The sequence below is a fragment of the Podarcis muralis genome, chromosome 2 (assembly GCF_964188315.1).
Source record: "Podarcis muralis chromosome 2, rPodMur119.hap1.1, whole genome shotgun sequence".
In the NCBI taxonomy this organism is placed as follows: Eukaryota; Metazoa; Chordata; class Lepidosauria; order Squamata; family Lacertidae; genus Podarcis; species Podarcis muralis.
In genome coordinates, this window is record NC_135656.1 from 78,451,057 (window position 1) to 78,472,923 (window position 21,867).

At 39.5% G+C, this 21,867-nt stretch overlaps 1 protein-coding gene and 1 long non-coding RNA gene across 2 annotated transcripts in view; one reads left to right on the forward strand and one right to left on the reverse strand.

Annotated features, from left to right (window-relative positions):
- NUP210 (nucleoporin 210) overlaps positions 1–21,867 on the reverse strand; it is an 86,429-nt gene that overhangs the window by 36,819 nt on the left and 27,743 nt on the right. The window contains exons 8-21 of the mRNA XM_028718974.2: positions 21,749–21,817; positions 20,573–20,679; positions 19,911–20,051; positions 16,940–17,077; positions 14,097–14,252; positions 8,588–8,786; positions 7,679–7,824; positions 6,511–6,732; positions 4,815–4,988; positions 4,284–4,476; positions 3,866–3,972; positions 2,410–2,514; positions 2,222–2,323; positions 485–613 (exon numbers count right to left, since the gene is read on the reverse strand). Coding sequence (XP_028574807.2) covers positions 485–613; positions 2,222–2,323; positions 2,410–2,514; positions 3,866–3,972; positions 4,284–4,476; positions 4,815–4,988; positions 6,511–6,732; positions 7,679–7,824; positions 8,588–8,786; positions 14,097–14,252; positions 16,940–17,077; positions 19,911–20,051; positions 20,573–20,679; positions 21,749–21,817 — 1,988 coding nt within the window. The remainder of the gene's footprint in view (positions 1–484; positions 614–2,221; positions 2,324–2,409; positions 2,515–3,865; positions 3,973–4,283; positions 4,477–4,814; positions 4,989–6,510; positions 6,733–7,678; positions 7,825–8,587; positions 8,787–14,096; positions 14,253–16,939; positions 17,078–19,910; positions 20,052–20,572; positions 20,680–21,748; positions 21,818–21,867) is intronic.
- LOC144327002 (uncharacterized) lies at positions 16,919–18,688 on the forward strand. Its single transcript, XR_013391967.1, has 2 exons — positions 16,919–17,055; positions 18,476–18,688. It is a non-coding gene; the product is annotated as an uncharacterized LOC144327002 (long non-coding RNA).

The window sequence follows — 21,867 nt, forward strand, 5'->3', positions numbered from 1 at the left end:
GGACACGATTGCATCCATTTGGGGCAATATCTTGCCCAAAATCACACCCCAAATTGGCACGATTTTGCCTGAAATCAGCGCTGATGGCACTGCTGCTTTGCCACCAGCAGGTGTGGCAGCATGCATGGTGGAGGCAGAGCAGGCAGTGGTGGCAAGAGCAGGTTGGTGGGGGCGGCAATGGCAGTCAGGCAAGGCAAGACAGCACTTCCCATTTCGTCTCATGATGCTCCTGCTGAGTGGGCTGGCAGATTTGGTTCCCATACTGAGTTGTGGTTGTCTGTAAGGAAACCTTGATGCACAAGCTTCTGCTTGCAGGTAAGGGTGCTGTGGTGTGCAGGTGTATGATCACCCAGAGCACCTACATTTTTTACCACTGCAAGTGGTTCTTCAAAGGAAGCCAACACAAAGTTGGGGGCAGGGCTAAAAGTGCAACCAACATACTATTCCCCTGTACGTGAGTAACCACATAGAAATGAATACTAACCTTGTCAACAACTCCAACAGATACTACTTGTATATCAGACACATGCACTTCCACTTTGGCAAGAGTAGTAGAAGCAAGGCACAAATCATGAATCATTATAGACAGTGACCCTGGATGTAAAGGATACACCTAAAATACCAGAAAGGGTGGGAGGGGAGAACATACAAAATACAATTCTTAATGGTTCTGAATTTTCTTACAGCAATCAACAAATGGAACACTGCTATGCTGGATAAAAGAGAAATGCGCTGCTATTTTAAAAGGCATTTTTCCTCTAAAGGAGAATCTACCCCTTTCAAGTAAAGCTGTAAAATATATTTAAGCTTTCTCCTGTCACTGAGTTAGTGCAAAGGGCCTGTAGGTAGCAATTGCATTAACAGACCCTAATGCAGAGAGTAACCTCTAGACCTGTATTCTCCCCACCGGCATCAGTAACACAAAAACAAAACACAAATCATGAAGAGAAAGGAAGAGGTCTTTTTAAAGGACCTTAAAAAAAGAAAATACAGGCAAAATTTGAGAAAAGCAATATATATAATGCTAAAGTGCAACACTTTCTGGAATGGCTGAGCCTAATTTCACTATTACAAAAGGCATCAGATGCAATATGCATAAATCTGATTTGCTGATGCATTTATTTATGTAATTGACAGGTTGTAGCCAAGCAAGTCCTACTCAAGAGTAGACCCACTGAAATCAACGAGCCTGAGATAGCACTAATTACAACCAATGTTTTTTTATTGCCTCCCCAAGTGGCTCACATCGACACAGAAATGAGAGGCAGGTCCCGCCCTCAACTTGGTAAGTAAAAGGACAAGACATACAAGGAAAGGGGCGTGGAGGGAAATGGCAGAGGAAGGAAATCAGTTTGAAAAGGCCAACATGAAGTGGCGACTTGTAGACAGGCATTTACAGTCAGTTCAGGCTAGGCTAATCTTGCTGGTACAGTAACTGATTCAACTAATCTCTGAATTAGAAATTATTGTATTAATCCAAGTTTTAAGATGCTTTGTTAAAGTAATTCTTTATACTATTATGGCTACAGAATGCGTTTTAATGCTTGTATTTCTACATTGTTTTATCTACACATCTGCCCAGAAAATGACAAAATAAGTCATACACAGAAGGGTTTTTTCTTTTGCTGAATTTAATGACACAGTCTAAATTAGCCAGGGAATAATTTATCCAGGACTCAGAGGAGAGTCAGTCAAGAGTCTTGGTAGGCCCTAGTCACTACAGGGTAAAATGGAAAAGTTCTCTGGTTTCCCAGAAATTCATAGTGGTCAGCCAGCTTTATTATTTATTGAAGTATTTACAACCTGCGCTTTCATAAAAGTATATATCAAGGCAGTATGAAGCATACAATATACGAAGATCCAAGGTTTTGATTTACCATGTTCCTGGGCTCTAGTCCACTTGATTGTAAGAAAAAACCTCAAAATGGTTCACAGTATGCAGTCCTGGACACCAGGAATATATCTCGCAGAAGCCCACTAAGATTAAATACTGGGCCTTGTTTAACTCCTATTCATTCCAAATGGATTTGTTTGGGATATGTTCCTGGGAGGCTGTACCCATGATTTCCCTAAGATAGAGGAGTTCTCATTGGAAATTCAAAGGCTGCTTTATTGAAACTAATGAGCATGACTTCAAGCTCCCGCCACTCTACTTTAGAAAAATCATTGTGTACTAAAGAGTTTTCCCTCTAAAGTAAAAACAGTGCATTATGCTACTTACCACTGCAACACCTTGAGCTTCTTCATAAGTCACTTTTGCAATGTTGAGAGCGCTGGTATTAACAAGAAAATATCCAGAGCCCTCCTTTATGAGCAGTTCAGTCTGCCAAGAAAAGTACATATTATATAATTTACATAGTTTATATCTTTGCACAGTTCGCTTAATAATGTGTAAAGGGAATGCCTTACCTTGACAGCCTGGTGATTATAGATAGTCACTTCTTTAGGACTCACTTTTACATCGTCCACGAGTATTAACTCAACGCTGGAGGACACAGGTGTAAGAGGTTCATACTGTAAGGGATAAGGAAGGTAACCCAAAAGTGCCACATGAAACTTCTGATCTGATGTCATTTCGAAAAACACTTTGTTTTGTACTGTTTGTAATTATGCTTTATCACTGCACACCATATACAGTGGTACCTCTGGATGCGAAATGGATCCGTTCCGGAGCCCCGTTCACATCCAGAAGCGTATGCAACCCGCGTTGGCGCTTCTGCGCATGCACGGGTCACAATTTGCCGCTTCTGCGCATGATGTCATTTTGACCGTCTGCACATGCACAAGCGGTGAAACCCATTACTTCTGGGTCACTGCAGCACCCGAAAATACTTATCCCAAAGCTACTTCAACCCGAGGTATGACTGTACTGATATCGCAGTATAGAAATGGTGGCATATACAATATTTAATTAATAAATGAATATGCAAAGTTTTATTATAGTTAAATAGATTGTGGAAGACTGCTTCCCAGAAGCAGGTAGTGTCTGGACATGACAGCATTGCTTACTTGGCTTTAGGTCAGCACAGTACAGGTATAGCTGCAGGGGCATCTCATTGGCCCTGCTGCTGCACCTGCCCAATGCCAACCTCCCATCACCTCACCCTCTTGGTTACTGGCATTCACCTCCAAGATGGGATGCCCCGTAAGAAATGCCACCCTGTCGGTCACTACTGCCTAGTAACCAGTTCATCGTTCCTGTATTTCTCTGTCTTGGCATAACATGCCAATGTATTTTGGTGAGCCTCGGCAAAATAAGCCTATTCTTCAGCTCATGGTTCAGTGGTGTACCTTGAAATGGCATCTAATTGTGTTTTCCACTTGAGATCTGAAGTAAAATTAGACTTCATTAATTCCTCACATTAGCTCTACATTCTCAATCAAATCTCCTAACTCCCACTCCTTCTCTTTGTGAGATGGAACTTAATACCGTATGATCTTAGAGATTACTTGGTACTATGTAGTGATGCTGACAATGGATGCTCCCTTAATCTAGAAGAGGATGATTAGGGTGGAAGCCAGGCATTAGTAAAGCATGTGGGACATATGATGAGGCATTTAGAGCTGCAGCTGTAATAAGTGACTTCGATGCTCTGCATCAAGGCAGAATCAGTTATCAAATCAGGTATACAAATGCAGAACTCCATAGTATTTGATTATAGTACTAAAAGAAAAAGGGGAGCAATGGCACTTCTGTGCTGGAAAAATGTATTTAAGTGCTTCTGTCAGGCCCATAATTGTCTGCATTATGATGAATATATTTTAAAGCTACTAAAATGCTATATAAATGCACTAAAAAAACCTGGCTATAGCAAATATACCTCATTAGGGCAGTGTAGGTAAAGCTGGAATAAAACTGCATTACCGGTTTATTCACTTCCGCAGCAGCAAGATGAAGATGTTGATATCCAGCCGCAGTGGCAGATATAGTCACTGCTCCAGGTTTGTTGTGAACTAAAACAGTTTGCAATCCTAAGGAAAAAAGAAAGACAAAACTGGAAAAGGAGCATTTACTACCTGGTTAAGCATCAGTATACAGAAGCATGGAGGAAACTGACCTTCCTCCCCTCATTTCATTGTATCTTTAAAATTCATTGTATCTTTAAAATATTTTTAAAATAACATTTTTCTCATCAAAGTGTGAACAAAAAGAAAGAATCAGACCCATTCCAAGAAGGAAAAAAAACACCCTACAGAAAGCAAAGTGTTTTGATTTAGCACTAATTGCACCAAGTTCAACCAGTTTACACAAACAAATGATACATAATGTCCTGGAGTCGTACCATGCATTTTGTTCTGACCATTTCCATGATTTTTCGAAAACAGCTCCATTGGCATATCGGCTTCTATGCTGGCCAGTGAATATTTTGTTGATTCCCAGATAATATTAAGGGAGCTAAAATTGTCAAATTTACGTCCCTGTTGATCATAAACCTCCATCTCCAATACTGGATTGCGATATTTCAGGACAGGGACCTGGAAGAGAAATCATTTTGTTTATAAACAGGAAAAATTATCCTTGGAATTGTGTAGAATTGAAAGACAAGCCATGGTGTATTGTAATGCGACGATCGTATTTTTCAGCTGAATAAAAGTTTGAAGATTTCTGTGAAAAAACAGGGGAAACTGTTGTCTCTCAAGCGTGTTGATAGGTTGCCTACATGATTGGCCCCAGCCGTGTGCTAGCAGGAATTTAAACATTTAAGCAGCATGTTGGGATGAGGCCATAGAGAAACAGTTCCTATGCCATTTCTTAAATGTCTAAAGGGTACTTAAATGCTAGTTAAAGATAGGTATTTTACTATCATTCTTACCCCTTGCTTGTTCTGATGAAGAAAAGGACAGGAGAGACCTATCTCAGGTTCTGCATATATAGGTGCCAAAGTGAATCGGGAGGGACTGGCACAGATCAGCGTCAGAACAGCAGGTTCAGCAGCTGGAAAGGGGTTAGTAACCGTGGGCTTGTTTCCAATTATTAAGGAAATTACCTGCACAAAAATGAGAAAATGAATGAAAAGAAAATATGAATGCTGTGTTAGGAAGGCATTTTGTTGTCACAAAATCTAAAGCAAACTCACTTTTCTCTTTCTCTCTCTCTCTCTCTCTTGCAAGAAATATTAAGCCAACATGAGTTTATGTTCCAGTAATAACCTGCACTCCTGACAGATAAAGATGTATCATTTTGACATTTATTTTCATACACAGTTCCAGTCCATTATCAAAGCACAACTTCTCACTGATTATTGCTATTATACCAAGCTTAACACTGCAAAACAAAAACCAAGCTTTTAAGATTTTGAAACAGATGGCAGAGCTTTCTTTCTTCAAGGAAAAGGAAAGTACAAAGTAACTGGTATGTACATATACCAAAGGCTAGTTTTAGAGTTGTTAGTTTATTTCTTAATGCTCAAGGCTTTTTCATTTTCTTTCCTGACAAAAGCAATATTCTTACCCTATAAGAATATCAACTGACAGCACATTTCAAGTCATTGTAGATTATATGAACACTATGAGAACAACTTTCTAAGTGTTGCTGGTTCGATATTTTTCCCTCTCTTTGTCTTGACCTGAACATGAATATTTTTAATGAACATACCTGGCTGTACCTGATAATAGACAGTAGGTGACTTTCATCTAAATGAATATGCAAATGCAGATCCTTTTATGGGGTGCATCAAAGTCTTAAGACACTTGTGAAATTGAGCACACTCAAAGAAAGATAATAGAGTCAAATTGTGCAAATTGAATTGCTGAGAGACTCAGGTGACCATAAGTGTTTGTTTTGCTCTTTCCCCTCATATTTGTACTTATGACATATCTGAAAATTGTTCAGATGTCCAATAACCCCAAGACAGTTTGCCACTTATCTTTTCTTACAGTTCTCCATTTCTATCTGCAGAACCTCCGAAAATAGTTTAAGGAGGAAAAAACACCAATGACTGTTCAATGCCCTCTGAAAAAAAAAAAAAAAGCAGTGGCCTTGTACTCAGCAACTGAACTCAGCTGTTGAAGCTTTTAACACATTCTGTGACATAAAAGGATTCTGTGAAAAAACACTTGTGATGTTAACCTAATTTTGAAATGCTTAGTTCTCAAGAGTGATATTAGATTTATCAGAATCTATATAAAGAGCAGCAACTAATTTATGCATTCAAGTTTTGTATTATACTGTATTAACTTTGGCACCCCCCAGAAAAGCTCAACAACTCTGGTCAATCCAATGGGTAGATCACTGCCAGTTTTTTTTATAGTGGGAGTAGATCACAGTCTCTTGGGAGTTGGACGCGTCTGCTTTATGGAATGCAACTCTATGAAGCCTTATAATCTTAGCTGTCAGCTAAAATTGTCTCTCTCATGTCCCCCCCCCCAATTTATTTGTATGCCACTTTCCCACAAAACTGTGCCCAAAGTGTCTCACAACACATCAAGTGAACAAGTATAGCCATTCAATATATATTTTTGTGGTCTCAAAGTCCAACAAAATTTATCATCTCCATCTGTCTTACTCACTTGTTCCCCCAGGGCTCTGCAAGATGCTCTAACCCAATGTTGGAAAGGATTCCTAGTTGTAGGTGGCCCCAGTAATGATAAACCGACATTGTCTGAATCTTCAGCGCTGATGTTCCTGTAGAACTTTGATGGTTCTAGAACCCATGGTCTGGGTCCCCCTTCAAATATTATATCTTTGGAGGAGCCCAAAGTTACTAGGGCAGCAGAAATGGGATCAACAGTCTAGAAGAAAAAAATAACCCTGGTTAGAATTTGGTGCAAAACTACAAAATACTGAAAATAATATAATGATAGCACATCATACTGTTGTCTCACATTGATCTTCATGTTTAACCTATGAGATTTATATACTCTGCTTGGAATTCTTGAAATATCGAAGCCTCCAAACTGTATCCAAAATTACTATAAAAATTAAACAGCAACTCTAAGTATAAATAACCTAACCTAACTAAATGCACACTTAGCCGTGAAAAATCAAATAATCTCTCATGTTGAAGGACTTTCTACCAAGTTTAGGAATCTTTTATCATATGATTTAAGCACAGCTTAAAGTTGTTTTGGGGTGCTGTCTGAATATGAAGTGACATTAGAAACCAATGGAATATTGGAACAAAACCTGTATTACCTCACTATCTTTGCTTACAAGCATAACATTTCAGAGCATAGTGCTGGTTTAATGCCACCCCCCCTAAAGTTGTAGCTCATTACAAACATGGAATTTCTCCATACGAGTGACTTTTCTGAATCTTCTTTTCCCCACTTTGTCTCCCCCCTCCCCCCCCAAAAATCTGCTTTTAAAACTAATGTGATACCTATTTAAGCAAGCGACAGCTAGTGCTCTGGACCACTGAGACATACTAAAAAGTTCTAGATTAATTCAATCTAGCTATTACTGCATCGTTAATGAAACAGGCTCATCATCTCAAGGGTACATGTCCACAAGTGGTTGGACATTTTGTATGTCCTGAAACCCGTAAACAGTTTATAAGGATCATTCAAGGTAGAAAGCATCAGAGATCCAAGCATACGGGAATGAAGCTATTTGATTTTGATAGAAATCCCTTGTATCCTATAACACTTCACTCAAATCACTCGGTATTGCAAGTAAGTATTTACTGAAGAATCAAAAGCTACGAAGACTAAGAAAAAGGGGGAACTAAAGGCTTACTTTTAGTGGCAGATGGGCAGCTATAGTAATACTGGCACTGAGGTGGATATGTTCATGGGTGTAACTAACAACAAGTGCTGTATATCCTTGGGCTTCAGCTTTTACCCTGACCCCGCTGCAGTAGTCAGAACTTGGCTTTAGTCTTCCTGTTAAGGAAATCAAAGGAGAGTGAAAATGTGCAATGTGTAAATTTAAGTAAATTTAAAACCAAATTTATTCATGTTGTTTTTATAAGTAAACCACCCTGAATAATCTAAATATTTTTCAGGGCAGTTTACAAGAACAAGAACACATATAAAGTAATACAAATAGTGAAGTGAAAAGTCATCAGATCAAAACAGTATTGCTAGCACTGCGAAAGTCTTGGGGTGGAGGGTGGGGGAAGGAAAGGTTGGTGACCATTTTGCCCAGGAGTTCCAATTTTTGCCCCAGTGTACATCAACAGAGAACATATAAGCATGACCCACCCCCACCCCTGTTCTGCCTTCTTCTGGGTCTAAAAGGACCCATGCGTTGGGGATCGCATGTCAGTTGGACAAGCCTAAAATGGGTGCCACCTGTACAATCAATCCCTATTATATAACCAGTTGTGTTGTTGTTTTTTTACAAACTTTTATTATTATCACAAATGGATGAAACAAAACAAAAGTGGACTGGGAACCTGTATCCTTCCAGAGGTTGCTGACTTCCAACTCCATCAGCCCCATCCAGCATAGCCAATGGTGAGGAATGATGGGAATTGTAACAACTGGGAAAGCAACAAGCTCTCAACCCCTGATCTATATAACACCTCTTAGTTATTCATAAGCATTTGCTATTGATAAAAGAATCCTTAGCATGCCAGTAAGTGGATTACATATTTGTTCCTCTATCTTAAAAACTGAAATGAAGTAATTCCTTTTAAGCCACCTTGAAGTGGAATGAATACACCACGGTTCTCAACCTCGACAACTAAATCAAAATGTGAACAGTCACTCAGGGTGACCATCTGACTGGTTTCTTCATTCATTAGGCCATTAATCTTCAGAGGCAGCTCCAGGATTTCACCCACACGTGCTTCAACTCGACATGGCGTGAACTCCATGCCACTAGGTTCTGTCACGTACACCTAGGAAACAATAATGAGGTAAGGCACAGCAGCCAGAATGGAGATAATGAACAAAACCTGAACTGGAAAATTTGAAATGCCAAGAGGAAGTTGCTTATTTTTAGCCACTTTTAACTATCTGAAAGTTTCACTTTTAACCTCAAAAATTTCCAACTTCTAATTTGAAATGCGTGACTTGCAGACAAATAACTTTGTTATAATCAGAACAAAGCATGACACAAATACCTTGCAGAGCTCCTGAGACTCTTAGAGATCTCTCTCTCTCACACACACCTGATTACACAGCTTACACCCTTTATGCCCACACACAGTCAAAAAAGTGAGACCTAGGGAGAGGTCCAAAGGCAGACATGGGCAAAGCCCCTCAATATGGTTTGGTTTGTGTATTAAGGAGGCATGGTGGTAACTGACTTTAGAAGGCAATGGAATTGCTAGGGAAGACATGACATTCTTTGTTAACTTCCTATAAATTACACTTGAGTTCTTTAAGGTTCAATAATATCTTTACCTTTACCTTTTTAATGGACCTACACTTATCTAATTCCTCATTCAAGAATAACAGAGGCAGTAGTTTCTTCTTAGAAAATCTAAATGCAAGCAAAGAGCTCCTTAGGATCTTGATTGCACCTTTCCTTTCTCCCCTAATGCAATTGGTGCTATATCTAAGTTAAGGACTAGATTCATTGTTGTTAGAGTTGTCATGAACCTCTAGGTTTGATATTTTCTCAAAATTTAAAATCTGTGTATTGACCATATGGCCAAACACCACAATGTCTTTGCTAATATAACCTTTGTTGAATGCCTACTGTTCCTAAGGGGATTTAAATCTTTGGGGCTTATTCTTTATGGCATGCTGACAATGAAAGTGACCAAGCTGAATTCATGTCGTCCAAAAGGGAAATTCCCACTCATTTCAATTTCTTCATTTCATCTCTGGCTCAATGCTCAGGAATTGGGGAAGAGATAGTGACAACGCTACTGGTAACAGATAAGCTGAGATCCTTTTGTGGAGATGGAAATAATAAACTGAAATGCATTTGAACATCTCATTTTAACATCATCTTTGGACAAGATGAATGTTTGGGCAACGTGAATGTGCAGATGTCACTGCATAATAGTAGAATAGGAATTTAGCACCTATAAACTTTGCAGTCACTGTAAGTGTATTACTCTGATCCCCCTCACTTCTTCAAGGAGTCCTCTCTCTTCTGAAAGAGCATCCAATACCATGGCTCTCAAAATGTGTATCAGAAGCCTAGGGAATCCCAGGGAAGCATAGGACCTTGTGGCAGGTGAAGCTTTTCTCTCCAAGCCAAAACAGGTTGGCTAAATTGAATGTCCCCTGGGACATTCCCCTTTAGGGATTGAATTGTAGGGGGTGACATCACTTTTCCTTCAATATGACTTGGAAAGAAGGGAACTCGGAAAGAGATGCTACTTATATTTTATCTGTGCATGGACTTAGGAGTTGGTCAGAGAACCTCTTCTATTCTCCTTTGTATGCCTGTGTTGCATTAATACTCCACATGTTATTACATGCAGCAGCAGGCTCTGTCAATTTCAATAAACAGAGCTTACAGACATGTAAATATAAACAGGACTGTGGTCAATCACACCGAGTCAGAGTGAATGCACAGCAGGTTTGGCGCGTGCTTAGGACACATGTGACTGTTGTGTTTATTGACAGCTCACTTCTGTCACATATTTTCTATAATATACACATGGAAATGCTATCTCAAAGGTGGGTGAAGCAGATGCTTAAATTCCAAGTTTATATTTTATTCCTTGCTATCATCAAGAAATCATCACAGATGGATAGCAACATTTCATAACAACTGCTTGATCAAAGCTTTTATTCAGTGTGTCTAACTTTTTAAGCCACCTGTCTAATGCTTCAGGTTAAATTGCGGACCATATGGCATGGTGTTAAAAATGTAATCCTCATGAAAGGTATAGACTACTTGCATAACCTGATAATCAAGGTCAGCAGGCAGATGTTTGCTTCAAACACAAGATGCAAAGCTTGAGCAGAGACAGTTAAAATGTTAAACTGAAGGCACTTGTTTCATTTAATGCTCGTTCTTGCAAGTTCAAATGAGATGAAGTGCACTCATATTGCTCTGCGCTTTGAATCATGAATCTCAAAGTAAAGGTTTAACTAAACATCTCATTTCTGAGCCTCATGTAGGCAGCTATCATTTCCTGGAAAATGACATTTTGGGGACAGAGATATTGTGTGGTACATACACACAGTGCATAACAAACCTCCATCTAACTTTAGTAGTAGGTTAGCAAGCAGGATAACACTGCAACTTAATATTTAAACTGCTGTGTTTAATGTCCATTTAAATTATTTTTGAAAGGACAGACAGACTGCTTAAAACAGATTGAAAACAAGCTGCTACATACACCATAGGCACTGGAAATGCAACTTCTAGAACAATTCTAGTGAACAAAACTTGCTTAGAAATATATTTCCTGCAACACGTATTACTTTCATACCAAGAGTGACTGTCTAGTAAATGGCTTTTTGCTCTGGAACAGTCACTATGTTCCTGGAAAATGCACCCTAGCAAAAGGGCTTTTAGAAAACAAACATGCAATGTGAACCTGGCAGGATTCCAATAGCTCTTGATTAAAATAGCAGGCAGCGGCTCTTTAACTGGATTCCTCTCCATTAGTTGTTGCATTATAACTGGACCAGGTGGTACCATCTATCTGACATAAGCACAGTAGTCCAAATGAAAACATATCTCTATATTCTTAAGTACACGTGCTCTAGAGCAGCCTTTCTCAACCTTGGGTCCCCAGATGTTTTTGGCCTACAACTCCTATCATCCCTGACCACTGGTCCTGTGAGCTAGGGATCATGGGAGTTGTAGGCCAAAAACATCTGGGGACCCAAGGTTGAGAACCACTGCTCTAGAGAGTCAGGCTGGGCACATATAATACCTGGCTGATCTCAGAAGTCAGGCTTTGCTTGTGCTATTAGAGACAGTGCAATTGTGTATGTGGGGATGTCTTTGAAGCCAGTTCAAAAACTACAGCTAGTACAGAATTCAGCTGTGAGATTACGGACTGGGACCAGAAGGTCTGAACATATTACACCAATTCTGGCCCAATCACACTGGCTACTGTTTAGTTTCTGAGCTCAATTCAAAGTGCTGGTTTCACCTATGAAATCTTACGTGGCTCAAGATGCCTCAAGGAACCCCTCTCTCCACATGAACCAGCCCAGACTCAGAGATCTTCATCAGAAGACCTTCTCTATGTGTCTCTTCCTAGGTTTTTTCAACGGGGCTCTCCATCTGCGGAATGCTCTGCGGATGTGTCTGGCACCATCACTGTCAGTTTGGGGGCACCAGACCAAGACATGATTTACATAGGCTATTGGTGGTTATGTTAGCCTCTACTATGGTGCTCAGTTTTTAGTAGGGTGGGGCAGGCATTTCTTGATGTATTTTTGAATGAGCATTTTAGGAACTTCGTACTGTATAAAGTTTTTTCTCTCTCTGGTTTACAGCTATACAGTTTGACTGAAACAATTGGCCTGGTACCTGCTAATTAGTTCCTGTCTGCTTACTAGCCTGGGCCCACAATCACCCAGATTTACCCCTCCCAGACATACAACACATTCAGCACCTGGCTCTGCATGTATTCCTATTCATACTAGATTAGGTTTGCATGTGCACCTCTTTACAGTTGTTAAATATGGTAAGCTCTGATGGTGCCAATCATCTATTTGAAAAACTAGGAGAAAGAGGGGAAATTAAATCCAGAATCACAACAGGTGAGAAGTGTGGTTAGCCATCTGTTTGACAGGTGAGTGTGCAGAAATCTGCATGAACTATGGATCAGTCATTATATATAATTGTAGCTGAAAATTGGCTCTTCAGGAGTTTTAAATGTTTGCAATTTCACTTTGGGAGAAGAACAGATAATTTGGAAAACTTATTTAGAAGCCTCCTTCTTCCTTTTCTGGCTAAAGACTATTTCAGGTAAGTCAATTTTGTGTCTTGGAACCTGAATTTCACCAATGCAACCTTTCTACAAAGTTTGTAGGAAGTGGAGGTTTTAACACGTGTCTTCAAATCTTTCTGCGGTTCTCTTCATCTGTAGGGTGTTAGCATTTAGCCAGATGACAATGGATAAAGGACAGCATTATTCACCTTTAGCAATTTAAAAAGGAACCAAAATTAAAATGTTGGTCACTGTGACAGAAAGCTCAGGTAGACCAGAATTTAGTGATGCAGTGCTGTGAAATTTCCCCAGAGTGGTGTAGCTTGCAGAGTTGGCAGCAGGTACAGCTATCCAGAGGGGAGGGGAGACAGCACTTTGTGAGAGAAAAAGGAAAAGCAGCTGGGAGTTGGTGTTCAGCTGGATAGGAGAATAGCCTCTGAGCTTTGTGTAAAATGCGCCCTGAGGAAAGTATCTATAGCCAGAGAAAGAAGTCTCTGAACTTAAAAGATAGTGACTATTGTCTTTTAAGAGTATACAGGGAAGTGAGAACTGGGAAGCTGAATTTGAAAAAGGAGAAGTGGAGTTGTGAGGAAACACTCTCCTTTGGTCTCATTTCAGGGAGAAGGAAACAGATCTTCTGGAAAGAGAGAGGAATAATTCCAAACCCATTAGGAGGGGTGTGGTGATCCCCTGGTCTGCTATACTAGTAGAGGAGCCTCAGGAATGAGATTTATAGAAGACTGACAAAGTACCACCTTGTCTCAGGACTCAAGGATTAAGACCTCAGCTGCAAAACTTCTGCAAGTAGTTTAAGGAATTAAAATATGGTATGTATTTGCCATCTTGTTTAGAAACCCGTAGCATCCACTCAATTGTTATAGAAATATTAGTTAACAATTTCTTGAAATGATTCTACCTCCTGGCACATCTTTTGTTTTAACCAATTTTGTTGTAAAATGAAACCTTTTTCCTGTTTAATGTCCCTAAATCTCCAAGTGCTAGAGTTTTCTTTAAAAATAAGAAAATTAGCGAGTAGTAAGAGGGGGCATGCCTCAGTCATCCTGTGCATTTTATGCTGTTTTCCCCACTTGTCTTGTACTCCATATGTATGAAAAGCTGCTTCTGCAGTATTTAACAAACATAAATAATTCATCTAGGGAAACCCTCTTGTGAGAGAAGCGAAAGGATGTTCAACATTTCCTGTCTGCTCTGAAGCCCCACAAGTAGAATTCCCTAGGCACAGAAAGAGACATGAACTCTTCTGCTTCATGACTGATAGCACAGTGTGCCTTCTCTGAAGATTCTGATAAGACCCTTCTTGGAAGGAAAAGCAAAATAAGTATTACTTGCCTTCATTTCCCCGTAATGCAATGAATTCTGAACGTCACTGGCACGTATAATACTGACACCAATTTCATTTCCGGTGGTCATTACTCCCTTGACTGTTACTGTAGCAACGTTTTGGTTAGATGAGGACCAAGAAAAATTACCACTTCCACCATGAGCCTAGACGGTAAATGAAAAAACATAAAAAATAAATATATTCATTTTATTACTTGTTTTCATATATACCCCTAAGTTACCCATTCTGCAAATTACTCAAATAGATTAGAATAGCCTAGCCTAGAACTGCTAGCCAGACATTCATGGAGAGAAACACTCTTCCGCTAAACTAGAAACATCAGGGATCCACACTCTGCTGCATTTTAATCTCTTATTTCCTTACACAAAGATGTTTCATTCATAGTTATAATGGCCACAGACACCTCTCTCCCTCTGGTTCTCTATTGCCGGCAAAATTTTTGATACTGAGAGATACCTCAGTGATTAATAGTGCCAGTAGTCAGCATATCATTTCACAAGTCAGCACACAAGAGGCCCAGCATATAGAATTGTTGCGTTCTTAAGAACTCCGATTAATTCCGTTTTACTGAAAGCCGGAGACAGCCAACTGAATGATTTCAAGTCTCAGTGCAGCTAACCTGTGTACTGCTGAAAGTGTTTTTCTACCAATGGGAATTTCTGAAAAGTATTAATGGCAAAAGGGGGCACAGAAAATTGATTTCTTGCTGTCATCATGTCTTTATTTTCAGTCTTAAGGGGAGGTTAGCTGTGTATATACATTGCTTCCGAAATTCATCAGAAGTCAGCTGCTGACAACAATGAAGAGCGCCAGTTTTCACTATGCTTCTTACGAAGGTCTTACTTTGGCCTGCAACACCCTTAGTCTTTCAAAGGACTCAGTAGCTGTAAAATGGGGACGCGGGTGGCGCTGTGGGTTAAAGCCTCAGCGCCTAGGACTTGCCGATCGAAAGGTCGGCGGTTCGAATCCCCGCGACGGGGTGCGCTCCCGTTGCTCAGTCCCAGCGCCTGCCAACCTAGCAGTTCGAAAGCACCCCTGGGTGCAAGTAGATAAATAGGGACCGCTTACTAGCGGGAAGGTAAACGGCGTTCCGTGTGCTGCGCTGGCTCGCCAGATGCAGCTTGTCACGCTGGCCACGTGACCCGGAAGTGTCTGCGGACAGCGCTGGCCCCCGGCCTATAGAGTGAGATGGGCGCACAACCCTAGAGTCTGGCAAGACTGGCCCGTATGGGCAGGGGTACCTTTACCTTTACCTTTAGCTGTAAAATGCATGTCATCAGCCCTAAGTCCTTTCCTAAAATCAAAACTGCTAGGTAAATCTTCACACATTTATCTTCATTTTGTCTTTGTGGCTTGAACAAGAAGATGCATTTACAGTACTCTGTTTTTATAGCGTGTAAACTATGGAGAGATGTATGACCGCACAGATCAAGCAACGGGATAGCTCTGTATGCTATGCATATCAGAGATGTATACCATCTGTTTCATCTCTATAAAAAACCCACTGCCATAAGTAGAATATCGTCAATAGCAGCCTGATATGTGTTATAAATTCTGGCAGCGAGGAAAGAAAACCCAATAAGGGCACTGTAAATTACCCACACTCTTCCACATGCAGAATTCCTTCCCACTCATCTTCTCCACTGGTCAGATTACTCTCCACATGCAGAGAGGTTGCACATGAGAGAGTTTCTCAAATTATCATAAATAATTTGTTCAGAATTATTCTAAGCAGAAACACAAATTTAAAAACCCCAGGAAATAATTTCACTTTCACAGGCCAAACTGCCCAAATAATCAAACATTTCTAAATAGGGGGTGATCACCACCACACATCTCCCATACCCTTCTGGAGTTGGATTGAGTTCTAATACATTCTGTCCCCACTGCACCATCTCTCACATTCGGAGGGGAGGGGGTTGAATTAACAGAAGCACAAACCACACACGCACACCAGCAGGAGCATCCACTGAGTAGAGCTTTGTTCAACAGATGCTCCTACCCGCGGAAGCAAAAATCTAGATTCAGCCCCATAACTTAAATTTCTTTCTCACAAATCAGATTGCTTAACTAAGACTTCTGTATTTTTACATGTCAGAAACTCACACAGCTTGGCATTTATTCCTAAAATATGCTTCACATAGATGCCTCTTTTCAAGTTAAACCATTTCTCATACAAAGAGGACGAAAATCTTTGTAAGAGATCTGAAGAGCTCTGACACCCTTAACTGAGTTACCTGTAAACAAAACCAAAAAAAAAGCTTGCGTAACAGAATTTGTTTTTCACAGGAAAGTTCAAAGAAAAGATGCTTCTGGTTAACCTTATTCGCTGGAAACTGAGAAAGCATGAAAAGTGCAGCAGAAGAGTCATGGTTGGAAGATCTACTATAAATAAAGCCGTGGCCTTTGCCTCCCAACAGCAATGTTATTGCAATGGTGGATGAAACAGAGGAAGTGAAGTATGTCAGTGCGAGTGCTGCTCTGGCTATCTTCTCGGCAGTCAACAAAGCCCCTAACTTATGGAACCTACCTGCCATAAACCATAAGAATTTTTATTTGTTTTCCATTTGTTATTTTCTACCACCACAGGTTATGTTCTGCAATCATACCTACTTTAAAAGGAAGGCTCCTTAATCATAAGAGTGTGCCATAAAACAAAATGCAGTTCTGGAAGCAGCAGGTGTCAAATTGCAGCAGAAGAGTAACGAAATTCCATTTTCTAATAGAAAGAGGGTTGCAGCCTCAAAAGTTAATAACGTACAATAGAGTCATCAAGTACCCAATAGCGAGGCGGACTGTTTTCTGCATTTAGATGGCTTTCAGCACTTACCTTTATTGTGTACTGATAGGCTCCAGCTTTCGGCTGCCATGGAAACGTCAAAATGCTCGGTGAAAGAGCAATGGGAACATAAATGTCTACTTCTTGCTGATTCTGTACAGGAACAGGTAGTGTGTGAACACCTCCATCCTATTAAAATAAATTATGCACTAATTAAACTTTGTTTATTTGACAAAGTCTGTCTGAATCTTAAAAAGATGAAATGCCGGGGGGAACTTAGGGATGCTTATTTTATCTCTGACATGTTCGTGAACTTCTGCATCGTCACATACACTGGAGACACTTCTCCATGTCTCCCTGTCCCTGAAGTTACATAGGTGGCCATCTCAGCTGGCACTCAATTTAATGTACTTTCAGCACCAGGCAAAGACCTCTTTATTTCCCCCTTTTAAAGGCTGTGTGCTGATTACTATTTTGCTAAGCTGCTTTACTGTTTTAATCTATAGTTGCCCTGAGAATATTACTGAAAGGTGTACTGTAGTGTCTTTTAATAGTAGTAATAAAAATACATACATGGGCTAAGAAGCTGATACAGAGAGTGGCCTTCTAATTTGTGTTGCAGAGCACATTTTTGTCAACATATATGTATTAGAAATGTATGATATTGATAACCTGAAGATATGGGTTTTGGTCCAAAGGCCTTACTACATTCTGGGGGCTTCCTTTCAACTCCAAGCAAGTAATGTTAGGATCATAAGGTTGTTTCCAATATCAAAACATTAGTTATATTCAGAGTGGATTCAGTGAAATTAATGAATCTTGCATCCATTGATTTCATTGGGTCTACTCTAAGTAACTCAGTTGGATATGCTCTATAGTTACCCCAAAAAGCAATGGCTAATCTACAGTATATAACAATTACTATTGTTAACCAAAGACACGTTGCTCACAATAAAGTTAATTGTTAAAAAACCCCACTTAGTATTTTCCACTACTATTACTACTACTACTACTACTACATTAGTATAAACACTTCAATAACACTTTTAAATTCACATATGTGACCTAGTTGTAATCCTTACAACAGCATTATAAAGTCAGTCAGTCTCCTTATTAAACTATGCATCACTTTCCACACTTGGATAAGACCACATCCACTAAACTTTAAACCAGAAAGAAGTGTATTTCAAAATAGAAGCTGTTTATCTGTTCCCATTAATGGGTTTTTCTGAACTCCATACCGGCAATTACATTCTAAGTCAAGAAACAATTCCCTAGACAATTATCCCAAGTAAATCAGCTTGCAACTATCCAGGGCTGCCAAGATCTTCAGCCTTGAGCAGCAACTTCTCATTAGTCACAGAAGCATTGCTTTATTTCCTGTGGGAGCTTGCTAACAAGATATTCTGGAATCAATGGTGTTGGTTATGGGGGCACTCAAAACTTTGGCATGGTGTTATATCCTTGGGGTACTTTGCACATCCAGACTGATAGCAGGGACTCAGTCACCAGTGGTCTATAGGAATGTTGCAGATTTAATTACCGTATATTATTATAACATTTCCTTTTGATACCCATGTTGGCTAGGTATGAAGAAAACCTCACAGCCCTGCCCTCTCCTTGGTGCCAGCGAAGCATATAACTGAACACTGAAGAAACTTGCCAGGCCTCCCTCATTCCATGAGCAACTGCAAAAGCCTCTTGCCTCTACAGCAGCTTCAGGACCAACAGGGACCAGATTGTTAAGAAATAATTGTCAACACTATTGAAAAAAAATGATTAAAAGTACTCCCCCCCCCCCGCCTAACCAGAGTCCTTTCTGTTGGGGATAATTCAGACTGAAATTTCCAGGTGTCAGAAAAGGTTATCTATGTATGCTACCACTGCAGCCCGTGTTTGTTAGCACCAAAATGGAAAACAAACAATGTCCCAACTAAAGAAGAATGGCAACTTAAGTTGACAGACTATGCACAACCTGCAGACTTAACATATCGAATAAGAGAACAAGAAGAACATATGTTTATAAAAGACTGGAAAACGTTTATTGAATATATGGGAAATAATTGTATACAGCTGAAAATGCTGGCAGCATTAAAATAAATCCAACAGTGTAAACAAGTTTTGATGGATGCAATAATGAAATACTGAATGGTATAGTTTTTGTAAAATATGCAGGGATTTATGATATGTAAAATGAACCATGGAAAGAGAAGAAGCGAAGACATTAATATATTAAGGATGTAAAATGAGTATTTTAAATTGTTTTATATATATAACAACAGTAGGAAGGACTGTTCCTTCCTATCCCATTTGTCTTCAGTAATCAAAAAGACACCAGGAAAGGCTTCAAAACTTGCAAATTGGGGCCAGTCTATAGGAAGTTAGCTTTGCAGCTTATCCTCGTATTTTGCAAATTATTGAAGCTCAATTTAAACAATCCACTTAATTTTTTGGTAAAGGTTTTACCAGACTGTCCTGCCTAGGATGTTTGAATGCTCCCTGTGGGAGAGGGAAAGCCCCTAACTTCAAGCATATACAAAAGAGTCAGGTTAACAAATAGAGGCAACCTAGTCTGCTCCCAAACACATTATTTCCCTTTGTATACAGTGGGCTTTTTCATCATGGCTGAGCAACTCATATCTATAGCATGAGTTCAGAATAGCATGAGTACAGTTCAGAAAAAGCTTTACTACTTGAATACATTACTTAGAAAAAAGCCCCCGTGATCAAAAATGTCCAACTGAGTTGCCTCAGATTGATGTATTTAGGGATATGTAGTCAGTTTGCAATTGTGAAGACAATTACTTGAAATGAAATTCTACTGAAATCAATGGAACTTATTTTCAAATAGATGTGCTTATAGTTGTAAGGGGTCCATTTCAATTAAAACAAGTTAATTCCCACTCCCCCTTGACTTTGTTGAACTTCAAGGTATCATATTTGCTCTTAAGATACCATTCAGGTTCAAGGCTTCAGCTTTAAACAAATGCAAGACAAAATGTTCCTCTTTCAACAGACATACCTGATCTACAACAGATGTTAAAGAAGCACTTATAATGGTGTGTCCCTCCTTTATCGCTTTCACATGATGATATGAACCATTTGGAGAGGACTGAAGAACCTTGAAGTATGCTTTTGGCCAGGAAACATCAATTCTGAGATTCTGAAATTTAAAAAGGATGAGTGTAATTACTTGGACATAAGAGGATGTACTCTGAGTAAAACACAAATGAATATATGACATAGAAGTACTATAATAGATCTAGGAAAGATTGAGCTGAACTTCATTCACAAAGCAAGGCTTTCTTAACACCTGACTATAGTTCACTGTGCCCTCTCTGCACAATCCCGGGGATCTCTGGCAATGCTGTGGGCTGGGGCATGGGAAGTGGCGGCAGCAGCAGCAGCCGCAGGACAGGGAAATCAGAGCAATTTAGCAGCATTATCTTGTGAAAGTTGAAGAGTTTTTCTGCTTATGCAAGAAATTTCCAGATCCAAACCAATATAAGGTATTTCCAATTTTGTTCTACTCAGCTGAATTCTACTCACAAGTAGACTCAATGAAATTAAGAGACCTAAGTTAGCCCTCGCCATTAACCTCTATGAGCCCACTCTCTGTGTGTGTATTCTTATTCAGGTATTCAAACACATTTAAGAGAAAATGTATGCCCATATTTCACTTACATCCGATAAGTGCACCTTATTACTTGATTTATCATACACATCAACAGTGATTTCATAGAGCCTCCCTGTTTCCAAGACCCACCTATCAGCAGGATGAATTGAAAATCCTATAAAGTAGAAAAGCAATGAAAATCATACTTTACAGAAACACATATTTGATAAAGGGTTATCAGAATCATATTTTCAATAAAATAAAATAAAATACTCTTATTTTGTTGATAAGAGGCTTCTAATATTCAGCCAGGGCACTAGAGTTTGACACAATAAAAATTAAGCAACTATCACATTCTGCGACTGTAGAAAAATAATTAAGTAAATATTTATTACTTTACTTGTCAGTCCCAAAGGGCTCCCTGATCTGCAACTATCTATCAATAATAATAATAACAATAACAATAATTTATTTATTTATACCCTGCCCATCTGGCTGGGTTTCCCCAGCCACTCTGGGTGGCTTCTAACAGAACACTAAAATACAATAACCTATTAAACATTAAAAGCTTCCCTAAACAGGGCTGCCTTCAGATGTCGTCTAAAAGTCTGGTAGTTGTTGTTCTCTTTGACATCTGGTGGGAGAGCATTCCACAGGGTGGTGCCACTACCAAGAAAGCCCTCTGCCTGGTTCCCTGTAACTGTAATCTATCTATCTATCTCTCTACAGTGTGTGTGTGTGTGTGTGTGTGTGTGTGTGTGTGTGTGTGTGTGTGTTATAGCTAGAAACATAAGAGCTTCAAGCAACGATAATAGGCAAGAGTACTTTACGTGGCCCAGAGAAATGCTTGGAAACAGGGAAAGGACATTTGAAGAAAAGTGGAGAAAGGGCTTGGAACCACAGATTAATAAGAGGCACGTAAGCTCATGGCTTTGCATATGATAAGCACAATGTTTAACCATTCGCACATTTGCAAATCTAATGAAAATGAGATATTTGAAAGTTTGAACTAGTAGGCTGTAATTATGGCCATGCAAATTTAAAGGCCACCCATCAGTCACCCACAGACATGAATTATATTAAAAACACACCAACATACTGTAATATAAATGGACACATTAAGTTATTATAGCTATAATAGTAATAATAAAAAAAATAAATTAATAATAATTTTTTATTTATTTTCCCCCAAAGTTAACAAGACAAAACTGACAGATTCATTTGATTGAACATCTAGTACTAACCTAAGTATCCAGGGTCTACAACGTAAATGGTGCCATTTGGTAATTTGGAAGCACCTTTCATAGAAATGCTTGGAAACTGGTCAAGGTCAAGAGATTCTGATACAGTTTAGCAGCACAGT